At 40.4% G+C, this 16,002-nt stretch overlaps 1 protein-coding gene across 1 annotated transcript in view; it reads left to right on the top strand.

The window, feature by feature from the left end:
* Positions 1-16,002, top strand: part of ADPRHL1 (ADP-ribosylhydrolase like 1) — a 38,464-nt gene that overhangs the window by 20,680 nt on the left and 1,782 nt on the right. Inside the window, exons 3-6 of the mRNA XM_077813753.1 lie at positions 2,084-2,209; positions 4,112-4,252; positions 9,288-9,415; positions 13,606-13,738. Coding sequence (XP_077669879.1) covers positions 2,084-2,209; positions 4,112-4,252; positions 9,288-9,415; positions 13,606-13,738 — 528 coding nt within the window. The remainder of the gene's footprint in view (positions 1-2,083; positions 2,210-4,111; positions 4,253-9,287; positions 9,416-13,605; positions 13,739-16,002) is intronic.

Raw genomic sequence — 16,002 nt, 5'->3', positions numbered from 1 at the left:
TGATCCTAGTCACTTCTTGTGATAAACTGTTGTGTGCTGTTTCTGTACACTGTCAAATAATGGCCATATTCTGTTTCAGAAGTAGCTGAATTACATTAAAGGATGAAGTGAGCTATAGCTCACGAAAGCTTATGCTCAAATAAATTTGTTAGTCTCTAAGGTGCCACACGTACTCCTTTTCTTTTTATTAAAGGATGAAGTGATTCTAGTATTATAGGCTGAACTGGCAGTGATTGTAGTTAATGTTGCCTAATGTTTTCCATTGTAAGACCCTGTTTTCAGTGACTCAGAACCTTGCTAAACTTTAATCGTTCAGGCTGAAATTTTCCATGCTGGGCATTTGCCTTGGGCTGAATTTTTTTTAAGGCTTCAACAAACGTGGTTTAGCTGTTTCTAAGAGATTATGGGGAAATATGTTGTTTTGCCAGTGTTAAAAAAAATTCTCCTAACCATTTAATTGAGTAGCTTTGGGCCCTCCATGCTCTAGACCAAAGACTTGAAATTTGACAGGTGGGTCACCCTGGTATCAGAGATGTACCTTTTGCTGTAACTCTGCCAATACACCCAAATGGAGAGTCTTGTTACGGTTTGGCAGCTAAATTCTCCAAGTTTCTCTCTGCACTGAGCATGCTCTAGGCCAGGGCTACAGGCACTGAGGGGGTCTTTTCCTGCAGTTACACCACTCAGCTGCTAGAGGCCATCATGGCACTAGGGAATGGAAGTGAGATGAGGAAGACTCTCCCCCGTGGTCTCAATGTTCCCCCCACTGGTGCCCATGTCAGCTTGAAGGAGAAGAAGAAAACAGACTGACTTGAATGTAGAAGAATGAAAAACAGAGGGGGACCAAGAAAAGGAGGACTTGTGGCACCTTAGAGACTAACCAATTTATTTGAGCATGAGCTTTCGTGAGCTACAGGTCACTTCATCGGATGCATACCGTGGAAACTGTAGCAGACTTTATATACACACAGAGAATATGAAACAATACCTCCTCCCACCCCACTGTCCTGCTGGTAATAGCTTATCTAAAGTGATCATCAAGTTGGGCCATTTCCAGCACAAATCCAGGTTTTCTCACCCTCCACCCCCCCACACAAATTCACTCTCCTGCTGGTGATAGCCCATCCAAAGTGACAACTCTCTACACAATGTGCATGATAATCAAGTTGGGCCATTTCCTGCACAAATCCAGGTTCTCTCACCCCCTCACCCCCCTCCCAAAAACCACACACACAAACTCACTATCCTGCTGGTAATAGCTCATCCAAAGTGACCACTCTCCCTACAATGTGCATGATAATCAAGGTGGGCCATTTCCAGCACAAATCCAGGTTTTCTCACACACCCCCCACCCCCATACACACACAAACTCACTCTCCTGCTGGTAATAGCTCATCCAAACTGACCACTCTCCAAGTTTAAATCCAAGTTAAACCAGAACATCTGGGGGGGGGGGGTAGGAAAACACAAGGGGAAATAGGCTACCTTGCATAATGACTTAGCCACTCCCAGTCTCTATTTAAGCCTAAATTAATAGTATCCAATTTGCAAATGAATTCCAATTCAGCAGTTTCTCGCTGGAGTCTGGATTTGAAGTTTTTTTGTTTTAAGATAGTGACCTTCATGTCTGTAAATGGTGGGCAAAGTGGGACTGGAACAAAAGAGTGCAACCCTATGGGACAGAGCAAAAAAGTCTAAAACCACTACAGCAGTGGTTCTCAAAGCCGGTCCACTGCTTGTTCAGGGAAAGCCCCTGGCGGGCCAAGCCGGTTTGTTTACCTGCTGCGTCCACAGGTTCGGCCAATCGCTGCTCCCACTGGGAAATAAGGGAAAAGGGAGAACACTTATTTTTGTGCACCTACAGTGTTCCTTACAGGACTTTTAATGACAATTGTAATGAGGTTTCCACATGTGGAGGCACGGATCCATGTGTGAGGCTATGAAAACTGCGGTACAGTTTGACTGATAGCTTGCTGTTCCCTAAATGTTATTTGAATTAGCAAAATATGCTTGTTTCCAATGGCATTCTACATTTTGTGTATAATTATTTCCTTTTTAAAGTCTGTAACATTTTTTAACGTAGGTTCTGGATTTGGAGCTGCTACAAAAGCCATGTGTTTAGGGATGAAATACTGGAAGCCTGAGAGGCTAGAAACTCTTATTGAAGTGAGCATCGAATGTGGACGAATGACTCATAATCACCCTACAGGTAACATCCACTGAAATAAAATTATTTGCCTGTGATATGTATGACTAATAATCAATTTGGAACAGACTAGCACAGCTCCTGTTAGCTCACTTGGTTGAACTACTGCCGTATCTGGAGACCCCTAGGTTCTGACTTGAGCCATGCCATCCATGAGGTATTTGTTCAATACATAGCAACTCCAGCTGTAGGGTGGAAAACCCCCTTAAACATCACTTGTAATGACTGAAGAATTTGCATGTTACTATCCTGCTCAAATTACTGTGTAACAATTTCACTTTTATCCAGAAGACCCTGTGAACACGCAGGTTTATCCTTCAGAAGATACTGTTTTTCTGTTATGGGGTCTTACCTCATCAGATTATGCTAGCTATAGATGTGAAGAGAGCAAATTGGATATCAAGATGTTTCCAAATCCACATGTTTTAGGAAGAAATCCAAATATGTCATTTGTTTGTGTTCTGAAGGTTCATTTTTATATTTCTGTGCCACTTAAACAGTAGTAGAGAAACACACAATGAACTATGACATGGAGCAGGTGTAATGGTTTCATTTGGAGATGTAACTTCGTAAAATACTCCTGACAATTTTTACTCCTGACAATTCCTTGAAGACCAGCATTACTCTATCAGCAAACTTTTTCCCTATAGCACAGTTTCATATTTAATAAATCTAGTGGCACCAACAAAATATCAAATCAAATCACATATGAGGGCTTTATGATTGTATTCCTAACTTAATGCAACTAGTTGCATTCTGTACTGTTTTATTTCGATGTTTCATGTTGACCACGTCTTTAACAAACACACAATCCGCACCAGTGAGTGGCATGCTTCTTATTGCACCTTTGCTCTTTGACCATGTTCTCAGGAAAATGCATTCTGTGGGGAGAAGCAGAATTATGGCATAGTCTGACACCTTGAGGTGCTAAAAAGATTGAATGGCCCAAAAGGTGGGGATGTTCTTATAAGGAATAAGGCCCTGATCCAGCAAGACATTTAGGTCAGTGCTTAACTTTAAACATGTGAGCAGTACCATTGACTCATATGCTTGAAGTTAAGCACATGTTCCAGTGCTGTGCATTGGGGCTTTAGTGTCTACAATTACCGAGCTGGTTTCTTAGCTTTATTTTAAAGTTTACACTCAGCATTTTTGGCTGTGTTTGAAAAAAAGCTCAAAAATTTCACAAGTAGATATAAGAAAACAAGCAAGTCATTTTCTGACTCAGCCAACATTGCGAGTGTCTCTTAAAAGAAAATATTATCTTGAACACAGTGAAATTCCATGATCCGCAACCTGCAGATATACACCATAGACTACTTGCACAGCTTCCTATTGAGGGCAGTTAGATCCCAAAACAAAATAGGAAGAAACCTGAAGTACAGAACATAGTAGCATGCACAATGTCTATGAAGAAATGACTTAGTTACTCAGAGTAAAATGAGCAAGAAACAGTATTACATCTAAAATCGTAATCAGTCTGCAAGCTGAATGATTTTGTAAACAAAGTGATTTCGAGTATAACTGAATTACTTGGTCCATGTCAGTTGTTCCATGTGACTTGAGTTAAAAGATTTTTAAGTATCATATGAATACATGATATTTATTTTGGATGTCTGCATTATTTGCTGTCATGTTGTACCACTGACACCAGAATCTCCCTGATATGTCAAATAAGTCGTCATCCAGTGAGCAGCATGCTTCAGCCAAGAGTCCTGACAGACTAAGTGTCAACCTGTTAAACAGAAACACATAAGTCAGATGGATTTGTTAAACCATCCTAAAGATATGACACAGCTAGTAATGATTTTACTGAGGCTATGTTAAAGATGTCTTTATTATTACTATTACAGTAGAAATGTAGATCACATGTTAGTAATTATTAATATTATATGTTAATTCTAGGCTTTTTAGGGTCCTTTTGTACAGCTCTATTTGTATCATATGCAATACAAGGAAAACCACTTGTGCAGTGGGGAAGGGAAATGATGAAGGTGGTCCCAATGGCTGAAGAATATTGCAAAAAAACCATTCGACACATGGCAGGTAACACTCCTAAACTAAAACTATTTTTTTTTAAAAACCAATCACCTATAAAGACACCCATTAAACTTCACTGCTCAATTGCGCCACTTTTGTTAGTTCACATAATCTCCTGTGCTTACATGTTGTCTTTCCACATTGTCTGCACATTAGACTGCAAGCTGTTCAGGGTAGGGGCCTTGTTTTCATATGGCTTGCAAGTTGCCTAGCACACTAATGGTACTATATAAACAGACAAAACAATAATGATAATGCTAAACTGCACAGATTTATTTTGTAGGGAGTCTTCCGATGTCATTACAAGGTAGGAAGAATGTTGGTCAGCAAATCATTTGCAAAGCATGTGTGCTGAGATTTAAGCTGTTTCAGCTGCATTCCATCAAATGGTACAGTAGAAGAGACCCAAGTGATCGGTACAACTTTTTCCATTAGAAATTCAATAGACACTCCTCATTTTGCCAGTGGAAGCCATAATGCATTTGGAGATGCATATATTTAGAGAACAGTTAATTCATCCTTTGTCTGCATGTTCAAATCTGGCTGTTGCTATTCCGTGCAAACATTTGGAATATGTTCTGTTGTACTCATTGTTCAAAACAGCTGAGTGAAACAGGACTCCTGTGATAAATAATGTTAATGCATCTTATACATAACAGCTTTTTAGTGCCTGTTTGCCTAGGATCACCGTATTGTAGTATTGTTGTCCTAATGTGAACAAATATCTATAGGAGCTTGTCTACAGGAGGACGCTTTGGAAAGTTAATTGTAAGTAGCTCAATGAGTGAATTTAAAATGGATTAGTTAAACCAAATTAAATTCCTGTGTAGATGCTTTTGCTCGGAATTAAAGGGTCCTTAATTTGATTTAACTTAATACACTTTCAAAGTCATTTTGATGTAAAAGTGTTACCTATGAAATGTTTTTTCCATCTGTTCTAAAAGGTTACAGGGGCCTGGGGAACGCTGGGGAATGATTAGACTACATATAAATCTTTACTTGGAGCGTCCAAGAACTAAGATTTATTTGCGAGATAAAGTTGCAGCTCAAAAAATTGTGGACAAACAAGAAGCTTTTCTGGAACACACTGAATTCTTTTACTGTAGCCTCTTCTGCTCTAAGGTTGTTGTTGTTGTTTTTTTTATAGACTAGACCTAACAGCAGCAGGTGCAGGATTAGTATATAGAGGTCTCTCTTTGACTGACCTTACAGAAGGGTCCTGTCACTCCACCAGGGTGAACCCACAGATGTGTAAAGATATGTGGGACTCCTGAAGAATGCATTGTATAATAATGGCATTGTGGAGCTTGGGGCTATTTTGGAAGGGGAAAAAAATCTCCCACCTCAGGCGCGAGTCCCTTGGCTGCTGAGATGCACTGAAGAGAATTTCTGCTGAACAGAGCCCTACATTTTTAGAAAACCATTTCTGAGAAGCCTTTTTTTGTTTCAGTCACAAGACAATGAGACCCATTTAATCACAAAAGGTCTGTTGCTCTCACTAAGTTACACTTACTCTCATGTATACTCCATTGACTTCAGTATGACTACTCATGGCATGCAAGTAAGTACACAACACCCATAAGGGTTGAAAAATTGGGCCGAAAGACAGGAAGGATGGTTTTGTGGTTCAGGCCCAGGACTCTGGGAGGTCTGGGTTTAATTTCTGGCTTTGCTACAGATTTTCCATCGGACTAGGAAAATCACTTAACTTTGTTCCTCACGTCTTCCATCTGTAAAATGGGGATAATAATACTTCCCTACCTTACAGCAGTGTTGCGGAGGGGGCGGGGGAGGAGAATCATTTATGTTTTTAGCACCAGGGTACTATGCTGATGAGTGCAACAGAAAAGCAGAGATAATTGCTAGGTCTTTTGAGTTTTTAGGCCAGTTTTAAAATCACATGATGATCAAATCAATTGTGTGTGGTGGTTTATTTAAACCAGGACTATTTTTCTCTTAAAATACTCTCCTGTTTTTTAAGGGGCAGGTAGACATTTTCACTCTGCTTTTTCAAACATAGAATTTCTTTTAAGATATTAATCAACTGCTGCTTGAGCTTCCTGTAACAGAATGAAAGTACCTCATGGTATGTTCGGCATGACACCACCAGTGTCAGCAAATGCCAACAGGACCCTCTCTGTGTTGGACTCCTCCAGGTCCTGCGCCTTGGCAAAATCCTGCCCTTTGCAGCAACCCTAGGTCCTGGTGTGGGTGCAAGGGAACTCTATGGGGGGGTTGGATTCCCTCCTGCCACCCAGCGATCTGTGGCAACTGCTGCAGCATCAGGAGTGCTGTAGTCTCTACTATCATTATACTTTCACCTCCTCTGCTGGGAAGTGCGGGGTGGGAGAGTTACCAGCAGGTAGAAAATACCAGAGTATACAAAAACAGCTTTTGTTTTTTGATATATGAAGATGAAGTGTTTTCAGGATATTAATCCCTAATGAGGAGCACTTGCTTAGCCTTTTTGGAAGAGGAAAAAAAGAAAAGAAAAAGAAACAACCAAATTGCTTCATTTACAAAGGTGACTACTATGTGTGCACAGTTGCTAATTTTCTGTCAGGTCTGAGTGTTTGTGACACTCTCCTCAAGGAACGTAGAGCCGGAAGCCACTGTGTTACCCCTCTTGCCTCAGCAAGAGTGAGCTTTGCTGGAGATCAGATTGTGTGTCAACTCCCTGCCACACCAGTCTCTCTTCCTCACCAGCAAACTCCTCAAGACTCTGCCAGTCTGAACCTTGCCTTGCAGGTAACAATCAGTGAACCCCAGTTCCCAACTTTCCCCCAAGACATCTCTCTGCAGCGTCCAGTCCCTCTCACTGGACGCTTACAGAAATTACTAAGTTCGCTGCCTCCAAAGAGACAGTGCACACACCAGCCTGTTAAGTTCACCAAGCACTCACTCTACTTCAAAATAACAGCACTGAGATGGTTTATAGTAAAATTAACAATATGTTTATAAATAAAGAACAGAGATTTAGTTGATACTAAGCAAGAGAAAAGGGAGGCAGGTGTGGTTGCAAACAAAACAAAATAAAACATGCTTTCTAGTGATTAAAACTTAATTTTAGCAGGTTATCTTTGCCTAACCAATTTTCTCACTTAAATCAGGTTACCAGCAACTCTAGCCCTCCAGGTCAGACGACCCCACTTTCACAGAATCTTAGGGTGCTGTCCTCTTTGTTCCCTAAGTGATGGATAACTAGAATGTCTTTTTGTGCTCCTTTTATATTTCCCCAAAGTCCAATGTCTTTACCTCAAGAGCCAGGAAAAATTCCGAGGGGTGCAGACTCTGTTTGCCAGTGTGCTCACTACGCTGTTTTCCGCTAGTTAGCTGGGTGACTTTGTTTATCTTACATGTAAATGTACTTGCATTGTCCTCTGGCTTACAAAGCTTGATCCAGACATGTAAAGCCACATTCCTTTGTCTAAGGCAGGCTTGCTTATCAACTCTCTCCACAACATATTTTAGGAACATATTTCCAGAGCATGTACTTATCTCTTTACACACCATTGGTACATACATCACACAGGGATATTCATGACCAGCATGTCATCAGTTTGTATATGATATCTTACTTGATACACTTTCATAATACAATAACATCGTATACAGTCATTTGATTCAGTTGCTTATTGGTTTGGGTTCCGACCCTTTGATCTCCCCCTGGGAAGTCTGTGCCCTGATTGTCACCATGGTTGAAAGGGAAGGTATTAAAAAACAGAAGGTCAGACTTGGTTCGTATTTAATTTGGAGCAGCAGTGATGCTGAACACACCTGCAGTCATACTCCTATACAGAAGTGCCAACTTTCCAATGGCTTGTTTCATGGCTTTCTCCATCTCCCTGCTTTTTGAATTCTTAATTCTAGTCGTCTTTGCCTCCTATCCCTTTTTTCCACCTTTCCCCTCATGGTCGCAATTCTGCGAATAAATATGCATGTGCTTGACTTTACACATGAGTACAGTACGCCCATTGATATCAATAAGACTTAATTGCATGTTTAAGTGTTTTAGTTAATAGGACTGGATTTAAGCACTTGCTTAAAAGGTAAGCAGACACTTAAGTGCTTTGCTGAATCAAGGACATCAGTAGTCCCATTGAAGATAATGGGGCTACTCATACGCAGAAAGTTAAGCATGTGTTTGCAGTTTTCAAGACTCACTGTATTTTCTCACTGATCAGAGCAAAAAGTAGGTGATATATAAAGATGAGCTGAAGGTTTTCTCCTCCTGTTTTGTTTGTAGTGCAAGTTCTGGTCTTTGTTTACCCAGTTTTTCATGGAAGATTCTATGGATGACTGAAGAACTAGTAGGTTCATTACACTAGAGAAATCATACATATAAAATCTGAATAATTGAGATGGAAAGTGATTTATATTCAGGCTGTGTAAAAGATTTTGTATTTTGTTTGGTATCTTCAACACCTGTTTAATTCAAACAATTGGGAGAAAAGCTCTCTATTCCACACCTCTGAGTCCCCCAGCAAAACCAGGGAAGGTAAGCCTTGACAGTCCTCATATTTCTAAGGTAAAAAAGCACATTCCCACCTCCCACCCAATTATTTCATTTTAAAGAAACTCAAGCAAACAAAAATAAATGTTTTAGGTATTCGTGATTTGCTATAAAGGAACACCAGCAAACAAAGGCACAGACTAATTTTTCTCCCGTGTAATTCACATTTATCTTTTTTCTTTATAGCGTTTCAGAAGAAGGTTGCACTGTCTCAATGTCATATCATGTTGTATTTCTAGTTTGTTGGATGTTTGTAAGATAATTCTACAGTTCTTACCATTTTTAATTTTCTTTCTTTCTTTTCATGTTAATTTTTCCTGCCTTTCTGTTACCTGTTCCACTGATATAATCAAATAGAACATGCAGTTTGATCCTGCTTGAGTGTGTGAATTGTTAAAGTTATATTCCTGCAGAATACAAAGTTTTACTGGGAAAACGCTGTTTTGTTCTTTCTTTAAAAGCTATTTAAGTGCACCTGAAAGTCTTGTCAAGATGAAATATTACACCATTAGTTTGTTTTGCATTCAGAGTATCAGGAGCACTGGTTTTACTTTGAAGCCAAATGGCAGTTTTATTTGGAGGAGAGAGAAATCACTGAAGATAATCAGAATAAACCCGTCTTTCCTGATAATTATGATGCTGAGGAGAGAGAAAAGGTAAAAATCTGTAAATGTAACTTCAAGAAGAGCTCAGAAAATCTCATTACTAATAGACACATTTCCAGAGAGATAATCTGAGATGGTTGTTAAATGTCTTTTCTGCCCCATAGGATGGGGGTTCTTCTGAAAAGGTTTTTTGCTTATTTACTAACAAGAAAAATTATTCCATCTTTACTTAATATGTGAGTTAATACAAGAAATGGTTACAATTGAATCAGGAATAAGGTTGTAAGCGATAGTCATGGAATGGGAGTGAACCAGCATATACTGGCACTTTAAGGGAAAGAGGAATCAGGGCGAAAGGGGAACAGAGTAGCCTGGACCCTGCTCTCCCATCCCCCAACATGATTTCTCTTTTCTTTAAAGACAGTATAAACCATTACAGGGAGAAATACAATAAGCAGGGAAGTCAAACTGGCCAGATGTTTAAACATCTAGAGAAGGGGTGAAACTGAGAAGTAAATTGCAATGAATCATAGCTATTAAAGATGGAAAAGACATACTCAGAGATCTAGGCTGGAATTTTTAAGGGTCCCTAAAGGAAATGGGTGACCAGCTCTCATAGAAATTCCCATGGGAGTTTGGCACATAACTCTCTCAAGGCTCTTTGAAAATCCCCATCCTAGTCCATTCCTTGATCAATACAGAGTCGATTCCTACACTGGTTTTGTCCAGTCTTGTTTTAAGTATCTCAAGAGATGGTGTTTCATCACTTCCCAGGGTACTTTGTTTTGTAGTCTACACTGTTTTTAATTTAATCCCATTACTTTTAGTTATTGCTTCTTGAACCAAGCTAAATAAATTCCTCTTCTTCTTTGGTGTTTATGACTTTCCAGTATTTGAAGATAGTTCTCATGTTTCCAATTTACTTAGCAGCCTGGCAATAAATATGAAATTCTTTTCAACTTTCCCCATATGTCAGTTCTTCCAGTCCCTTGGAGCATAGTTCTGTTCTGAAAAGTGACTAACATGGGGTGCTCCGTAAACTTTTCCATGCTCTGAAATATGATAGAGGGCATCCATGGATGATAATGAATAGTAGATTCATTAGTAGATAATAAGACGGCACCTGCTCACTTAACAGCTCTGTTCCCTGTGTGTATTCAGTCATATTTTCTTACTTTAGTGACAATAAGTTTTTACTAGTTTTTCCTCCGACTAGTGTAAATACAACTACTATATGGGAGGCTGAGCTGAATAACATTCCTCCTCATTCATTATCAACAGAATAGTTGACTAAATTCCAGTTACAAGGACAGGAGTACTTGTGGCACCTTAGAGACTAACAAATTTATTTGAGCATAAGCTTTCATGGGCTACAGCTCACTTCATCGGATGCATAGAATGGAACACAGAGGAAGAGGATATATATAGACATACAGAGAACATGAAAAAGTGGAGTAAGAGGCTAATTAATTATGAGCTATTATCAGCAGGAGAAAAAAATTTTTGTAGTGATAATCAAGATGGCCCATTTACAGTTGACAAGACCAAATTCTACTTACACCTGTGTGACCACTTTGGCAGGTTGAGCTTTTGTTATTGATGATGCACAGGAAGGAAAGACCCTTGCTTGACTTGCAGCGCCTTGGCTGTCTGCAGGACTGACAGTTGGAAACTACATCTTTTTACTTGTAAACTGAGCACATTGGATCTGCATTCCCTGAATGGGAAATACATGGAACCCTCACTGTGCCACTTTCACAGCCTCTTTTCAAAGTAGAACTGCACTTTGATCCTCTTTGGTGCTTTTCCCTGCATTCCTTTCAGTTTGTCAGTTGCGCGTGGAACTCCTTTTGTATTGCAACAATAAAGAGAAATGTCCAGGGCTAAATTTTCAAACAGGTCTCTAAAATCATGTGTGCATCTCCAGTCCATGCAAAGCCCCCATTTAAGCATGCACACAAAAACTGCAGAAGCTTTTAATATTAGGCAGACATAGCCAGATTTTATTTATTGGAATATATTTGAAAAGACCATTTTTATTTGTAAAAATAAATACTCTTCAGAGTAACAAGGAATATACAGTAGTTTCTATAAAATTGGCTGCCATGTCTAGATACCCAGAAATTTGGGGCAATGAAAGATAAGTTAACTCTGCCTGACTGTATGGACAAGAAGCAGGCAGTGGGCACAATCAGAACAAATCATCTTGCAGTAAATATGAGTTTGATTCTTCAACTGTGTGTTAAGTAAACTGCACAAATAGACAGACACTGCAGCTCACTCTCATTTTAAGACTTGATTCTTCAATCATCGCTCTCAAGCTATGGACTCAAATGTTGGAAGCAATGTGTGATAAAGACCCAAAATGAGAGCGACTGAAAAAGCGGTCATACAGGAAGCTTAAAATGTTGGAGTTTCATTCCTTGAGTGTCAATAACTTTCTATAGCCTGAGTTTCAAGATTCTTTATTTCTGAGCTAAACAATTTTCAACAAAGCTCGGAGACACCAAATCTGGAGGTATCATCAGGAGTAAAATGAGTGACAACTCTCAAAGTAAAGGATACTTGAGACATATGTCTGCAGCCCTGATCCAGAATAGCACTGATGTAAGTAATCCCAATGGGACTTTATGTGTAAATCAATGCTACTTCACATGAATAAGGGATGCAGAACTAAGGCCTTAGAGTCTACTTGTGTAAGATGACAGCAGAAGCAGATAGGCACTGCCTATTGTTTGCAAACATGAAAGTAAGGAGAAAGTGATGCTACAGTCTAGCTGGATACCCCTCCCACTTTGGTATATGTGTGGGTGCACAGTATATAAATATATAAAGCTTAAGTGAAAGTTATTTTCATAGCATACAAACAGAGAAGTTAGATAAAATGTATAATAGTCCTGCTGGAAGGCTGCAATGTGACACTACTTTATTTCTCAGAACACACAAGAACTCCAAAACAGAGAGAAACAAAACTGGCTGCTCCCTAAGCAGAGAGATACAGCTCATCTCACCTTACTCTAGCTGGCGGTTTGCACACTGACTCTGCTGAATGCTCCCACACTTTGCTACAGAGCCCACTAGTCTGCACATGGGACTAGAGACAGACAGACAAATACACACACACTGCTCTTAACACGACAGCTTGCAGTTCCAACACAGTCCTCAGTAAACCATAAAGGGAATAGACTGAAATGCAAGGAAAGGCCTCATGTATCAAGAAGCTCAAGGCTAAATTCAGCCCTACTTGAAGGAGGTACAACTCAAATTGCTATATTGTATTTTATATGTTAAGGGGTTAAAAAACAGGCTTGCAGGCCAATCTTTAATCAAAATAATGTTTTTGCTTTAAGCATAACACATGCACTTTGGGTGTGGTTTGGAAATTGGGGCAGGAGGTAAAGTCTGGATGTACCTATTTTAGGGCCTGTTTGATGGGCCAGTGCACAATGCCCAGGGTTTTTGTTGCAGAGGAAGTATTCTGCCTCTTGTATTTGAAGATCATTTTCACTATTGTTGTTCAGAGCAGTCTTTGAGAGGAAGGGAAGCCTGGCAGGACAAGGTGAGAAAGAATGATTTGAAATAAAATATCTAGAAGTGGAGACATTTGAACAAATGTGGAAGAGGACACAGTAAAGACATATTTAAAACTGGGCAGGACAAAACATTTGAGAATATGTGGTGGGGGAATGGAGAACAATTCCTCATTGTCTGAGAGGAGACCAAGACAACCTAATAAGTCTTTTCCACCTCTAATTTCTATGAGTGTGAACTTTTAAGATGTGAAATGAGACTCTGACTTGATGAGCTTCTTGAAATTCCTGACTCACTTGAATCCTAGAGACCTTTGCTCCTGATCCAGCCTGCAGAGTAGTTACAAGTATTTTGTTTCCTTCTGGCCTACATGACTGTTGGCATTAAAGCCTCTGTCTGTCCATGAGAGTCAGAGCTGCTTCTGGGGGGACTATTCAGCAGAGGAACCAGGGAATTTGTCAGTGTTAGGAGGCTTTGAAAAAATATCAACTCAAATTAATATTGTGGTTGCATTTGTAAATGGGAAGATCAGAGACGCTCCTCCGTTGTTCCATATGAAATGTCACAAATACATAGAAGTGAGCTTCCCCTGAATGCAGATCCTTATCAACCATCTCAGGGTAAAAGTGTCTAACAGAATATCACTCTGCATGTGAAAAGTGGTGAGCACTTGCAACATTTTGCGACCAACTCGACAGCTATTCTTTTAGACTTACAGGAGGTGGAGTTCTGAAGGTCGGGGTGGAAGAAGAGGCCATGATGCTCCCATGATTGCATATGATGCTCTTTTAGGATGTGGTGGTGACTGGACAGAACTTTGCAACCGAGCAATGTTCCACGGGGGTGAGTAATCCTGTTGTTCCTTTACAATATCAAGTGTTTGAATCCCCTGGAGTTTAAATGGCAAAATGGTCATTATTGTATGAGATGCAACCTTTAAGTCACAAATTTCACTCCTGTTGAAAAAGACATCTCAGCAGTAAAGCTCCTGACTAAGTCAAATCTGCCATATTGCCTATTATTGATTCCTTATCAATGTCACATGATCAGTGTTGTTATTATGTCAATAGTACCTGCCATTCAGGACTCGGAAAGTGCTTTACAGACATTAGTGAATTAAGCCTCACAACATGCTTGTGAAGTAAATTAAGGATATCCGTGTCTACGGTTCACTTTACGACCACTTATAAACAGCAACCTCTGTCTGGGATGGCTGCTATAGAACCACACACAGGAAAACAACACAAGGGCATAAGATGGGGGAAGAAAAAGAATACTGAATGCAATTAAAACTGCAGGGAGTTTTCAGGCAGGTAGTATGTAATTACTTAAGCAGTAGTTTGTCTGGGACACTGGTTTAACATCCTTACTCTTATAAAAAACACCATGTATTCTTTAAGGGACACAAGTGGTTAATATCTTTGTGTTGCAACTCATGCCAAAGATAGCTCCTTCAACATCACTGTGCCCTGCCCCCTACCCTCATGCTGAATCACCAACACTGCAGATTCACCCAGCAGGATGCCATCAACAATCAACTTAGGCATTCCATGGAGACCCTCTGTCTGCGCTGCTGACCCAACCCACCCCAACTTAGCTTTGGGAGAGTTAATGGGATCTCAACACAAGATACCATGGATACATACACACAGCCATTATGTGATTTTAAATGATTAATTACAGTAATAAGATACTTTCCCTGCCCTAAAGATCTTGCAATCTAGTGGTTTCTTCTGTAGCTACTCTTCCTTTCTAGCACTGGGTTAACTGCGATGGTTTGTTGCACCCTGAGAGCCATTTAAGAGAAGGGGGATGTTTTGTTGAGGAAGCTTCCTCCCAAAAGGAAAAGAGCAGTAAGTCAGGGACTTCGGGGTTGGAGGACCTGGCTTTTCTCTGTCCCCTGGCTCCTCCCCAGCCAATGGCTCTCTTATTTGATCAGATGAGCAGCTGATATCATTGCTTTTTATTTGCGTTAACCACATTCTCTTTCTCTGAAACAATATCAAATATATTGTTTTCATTGGATTAACTATTACCTTTTAAATGTAAAGATTGTTGCTTTCACCATTTAATAATAATTGTAAAATAAAATCTGCTGATCCTGTATTTGTGAGGCAGCGCATTAGCTAGAGGCCCCACGAAAAGTCCCTTCTAATCGAAATGATGCAATGTGCTGCCCTTTAAGCAGCCGGACAGCATTGCTGCTTACTGAATTGACTTTTGTCCATTTGGCAAATGGACTTGTTGCCCTCCCAGCATGATTCTAATGGCACACAGTTTCCTTGCTTGTGAACCAACGTAATCAGTGAGGTAGAGGTAGAGGTAGCAGAGGGAGCACGGGCAGAAAATACCAAGTTTTTTGTACACTCTCTACAGCAGCAGGAGACAGTACTGTTAGCTTGTTGCCTGCTGGAGACTCCCCTGTGGAGGGGGTATCCATAGCAAGGGAGCGACAGGTTTCCAATCCCTTTGTGCCACTTAGCATACAAAGCAAGGCAGGGATTCTGCCCCACAACATCTGCACTAAATGGAATATTGGGGCCAACCCAAGTGTTCATTTGGTATCACAATGAATGTGTCAGTACATATTAAACTCATGGTTAAGGCTGGTCTTCACTGCAGCTGTTAGTGTGAGTTAGTACACACGCGTTACTCCACGTGAGCTAGCCTAGCTCAGTGAGAGCAGCTACACTGCGAAATAACATTTGAACCACGCAGCATGGTTTGATTAGCAGAGTGACTGATTTAACAGCTGATGAGTAGTTGTCATTTAAGCTGCAGCATACCCACTGCATTATTAGCTCAAGGGTCAGCAGCACTGAAGCTTCAACCCATGCACAGAATTCATGGCCCCCGCAAATTTCTTTGCTTCCCTGCAGAAAAATTATTTCTGATGGGGAAGCAAAGGGAAGGCACAAGAGCAGTCACGTGCCCCTCCCCGGCAGTGCAGACAGGTCAGTTTGGCCTCCCGGAGCTTCCGGTAGAGATGTAAATCACCACTGGGGGGCTGGGCAGTCTGGGCAGTATGTATGAGAGAGAGAGAGATACTCTATCCCTTTCACTCACTATTGCAGCATGCTTGGCATGGCAGGACTTTGGATTGTTTC

The sequence above is a fragment of the Eretmochelys imbricata genome, chromosome 1 (genome assembly GCF_965152235.1).
Source record: "Eretmochelys imbricata isolate rEreImb1 chromosome 1, rEreImb1.hap1, whole genome shotgun sequence".
In the NCBI taxonomy this organism is placed as follows: domain Eukaryota; kingdom Metazoa; phylum Chordata; order Testudines; family Cheloniidae; genus Eretmochelys; species Eretmochelys imbricata.
This window is presented reverse-complemented; position numbering and strand designations above follow the sequence as displayed.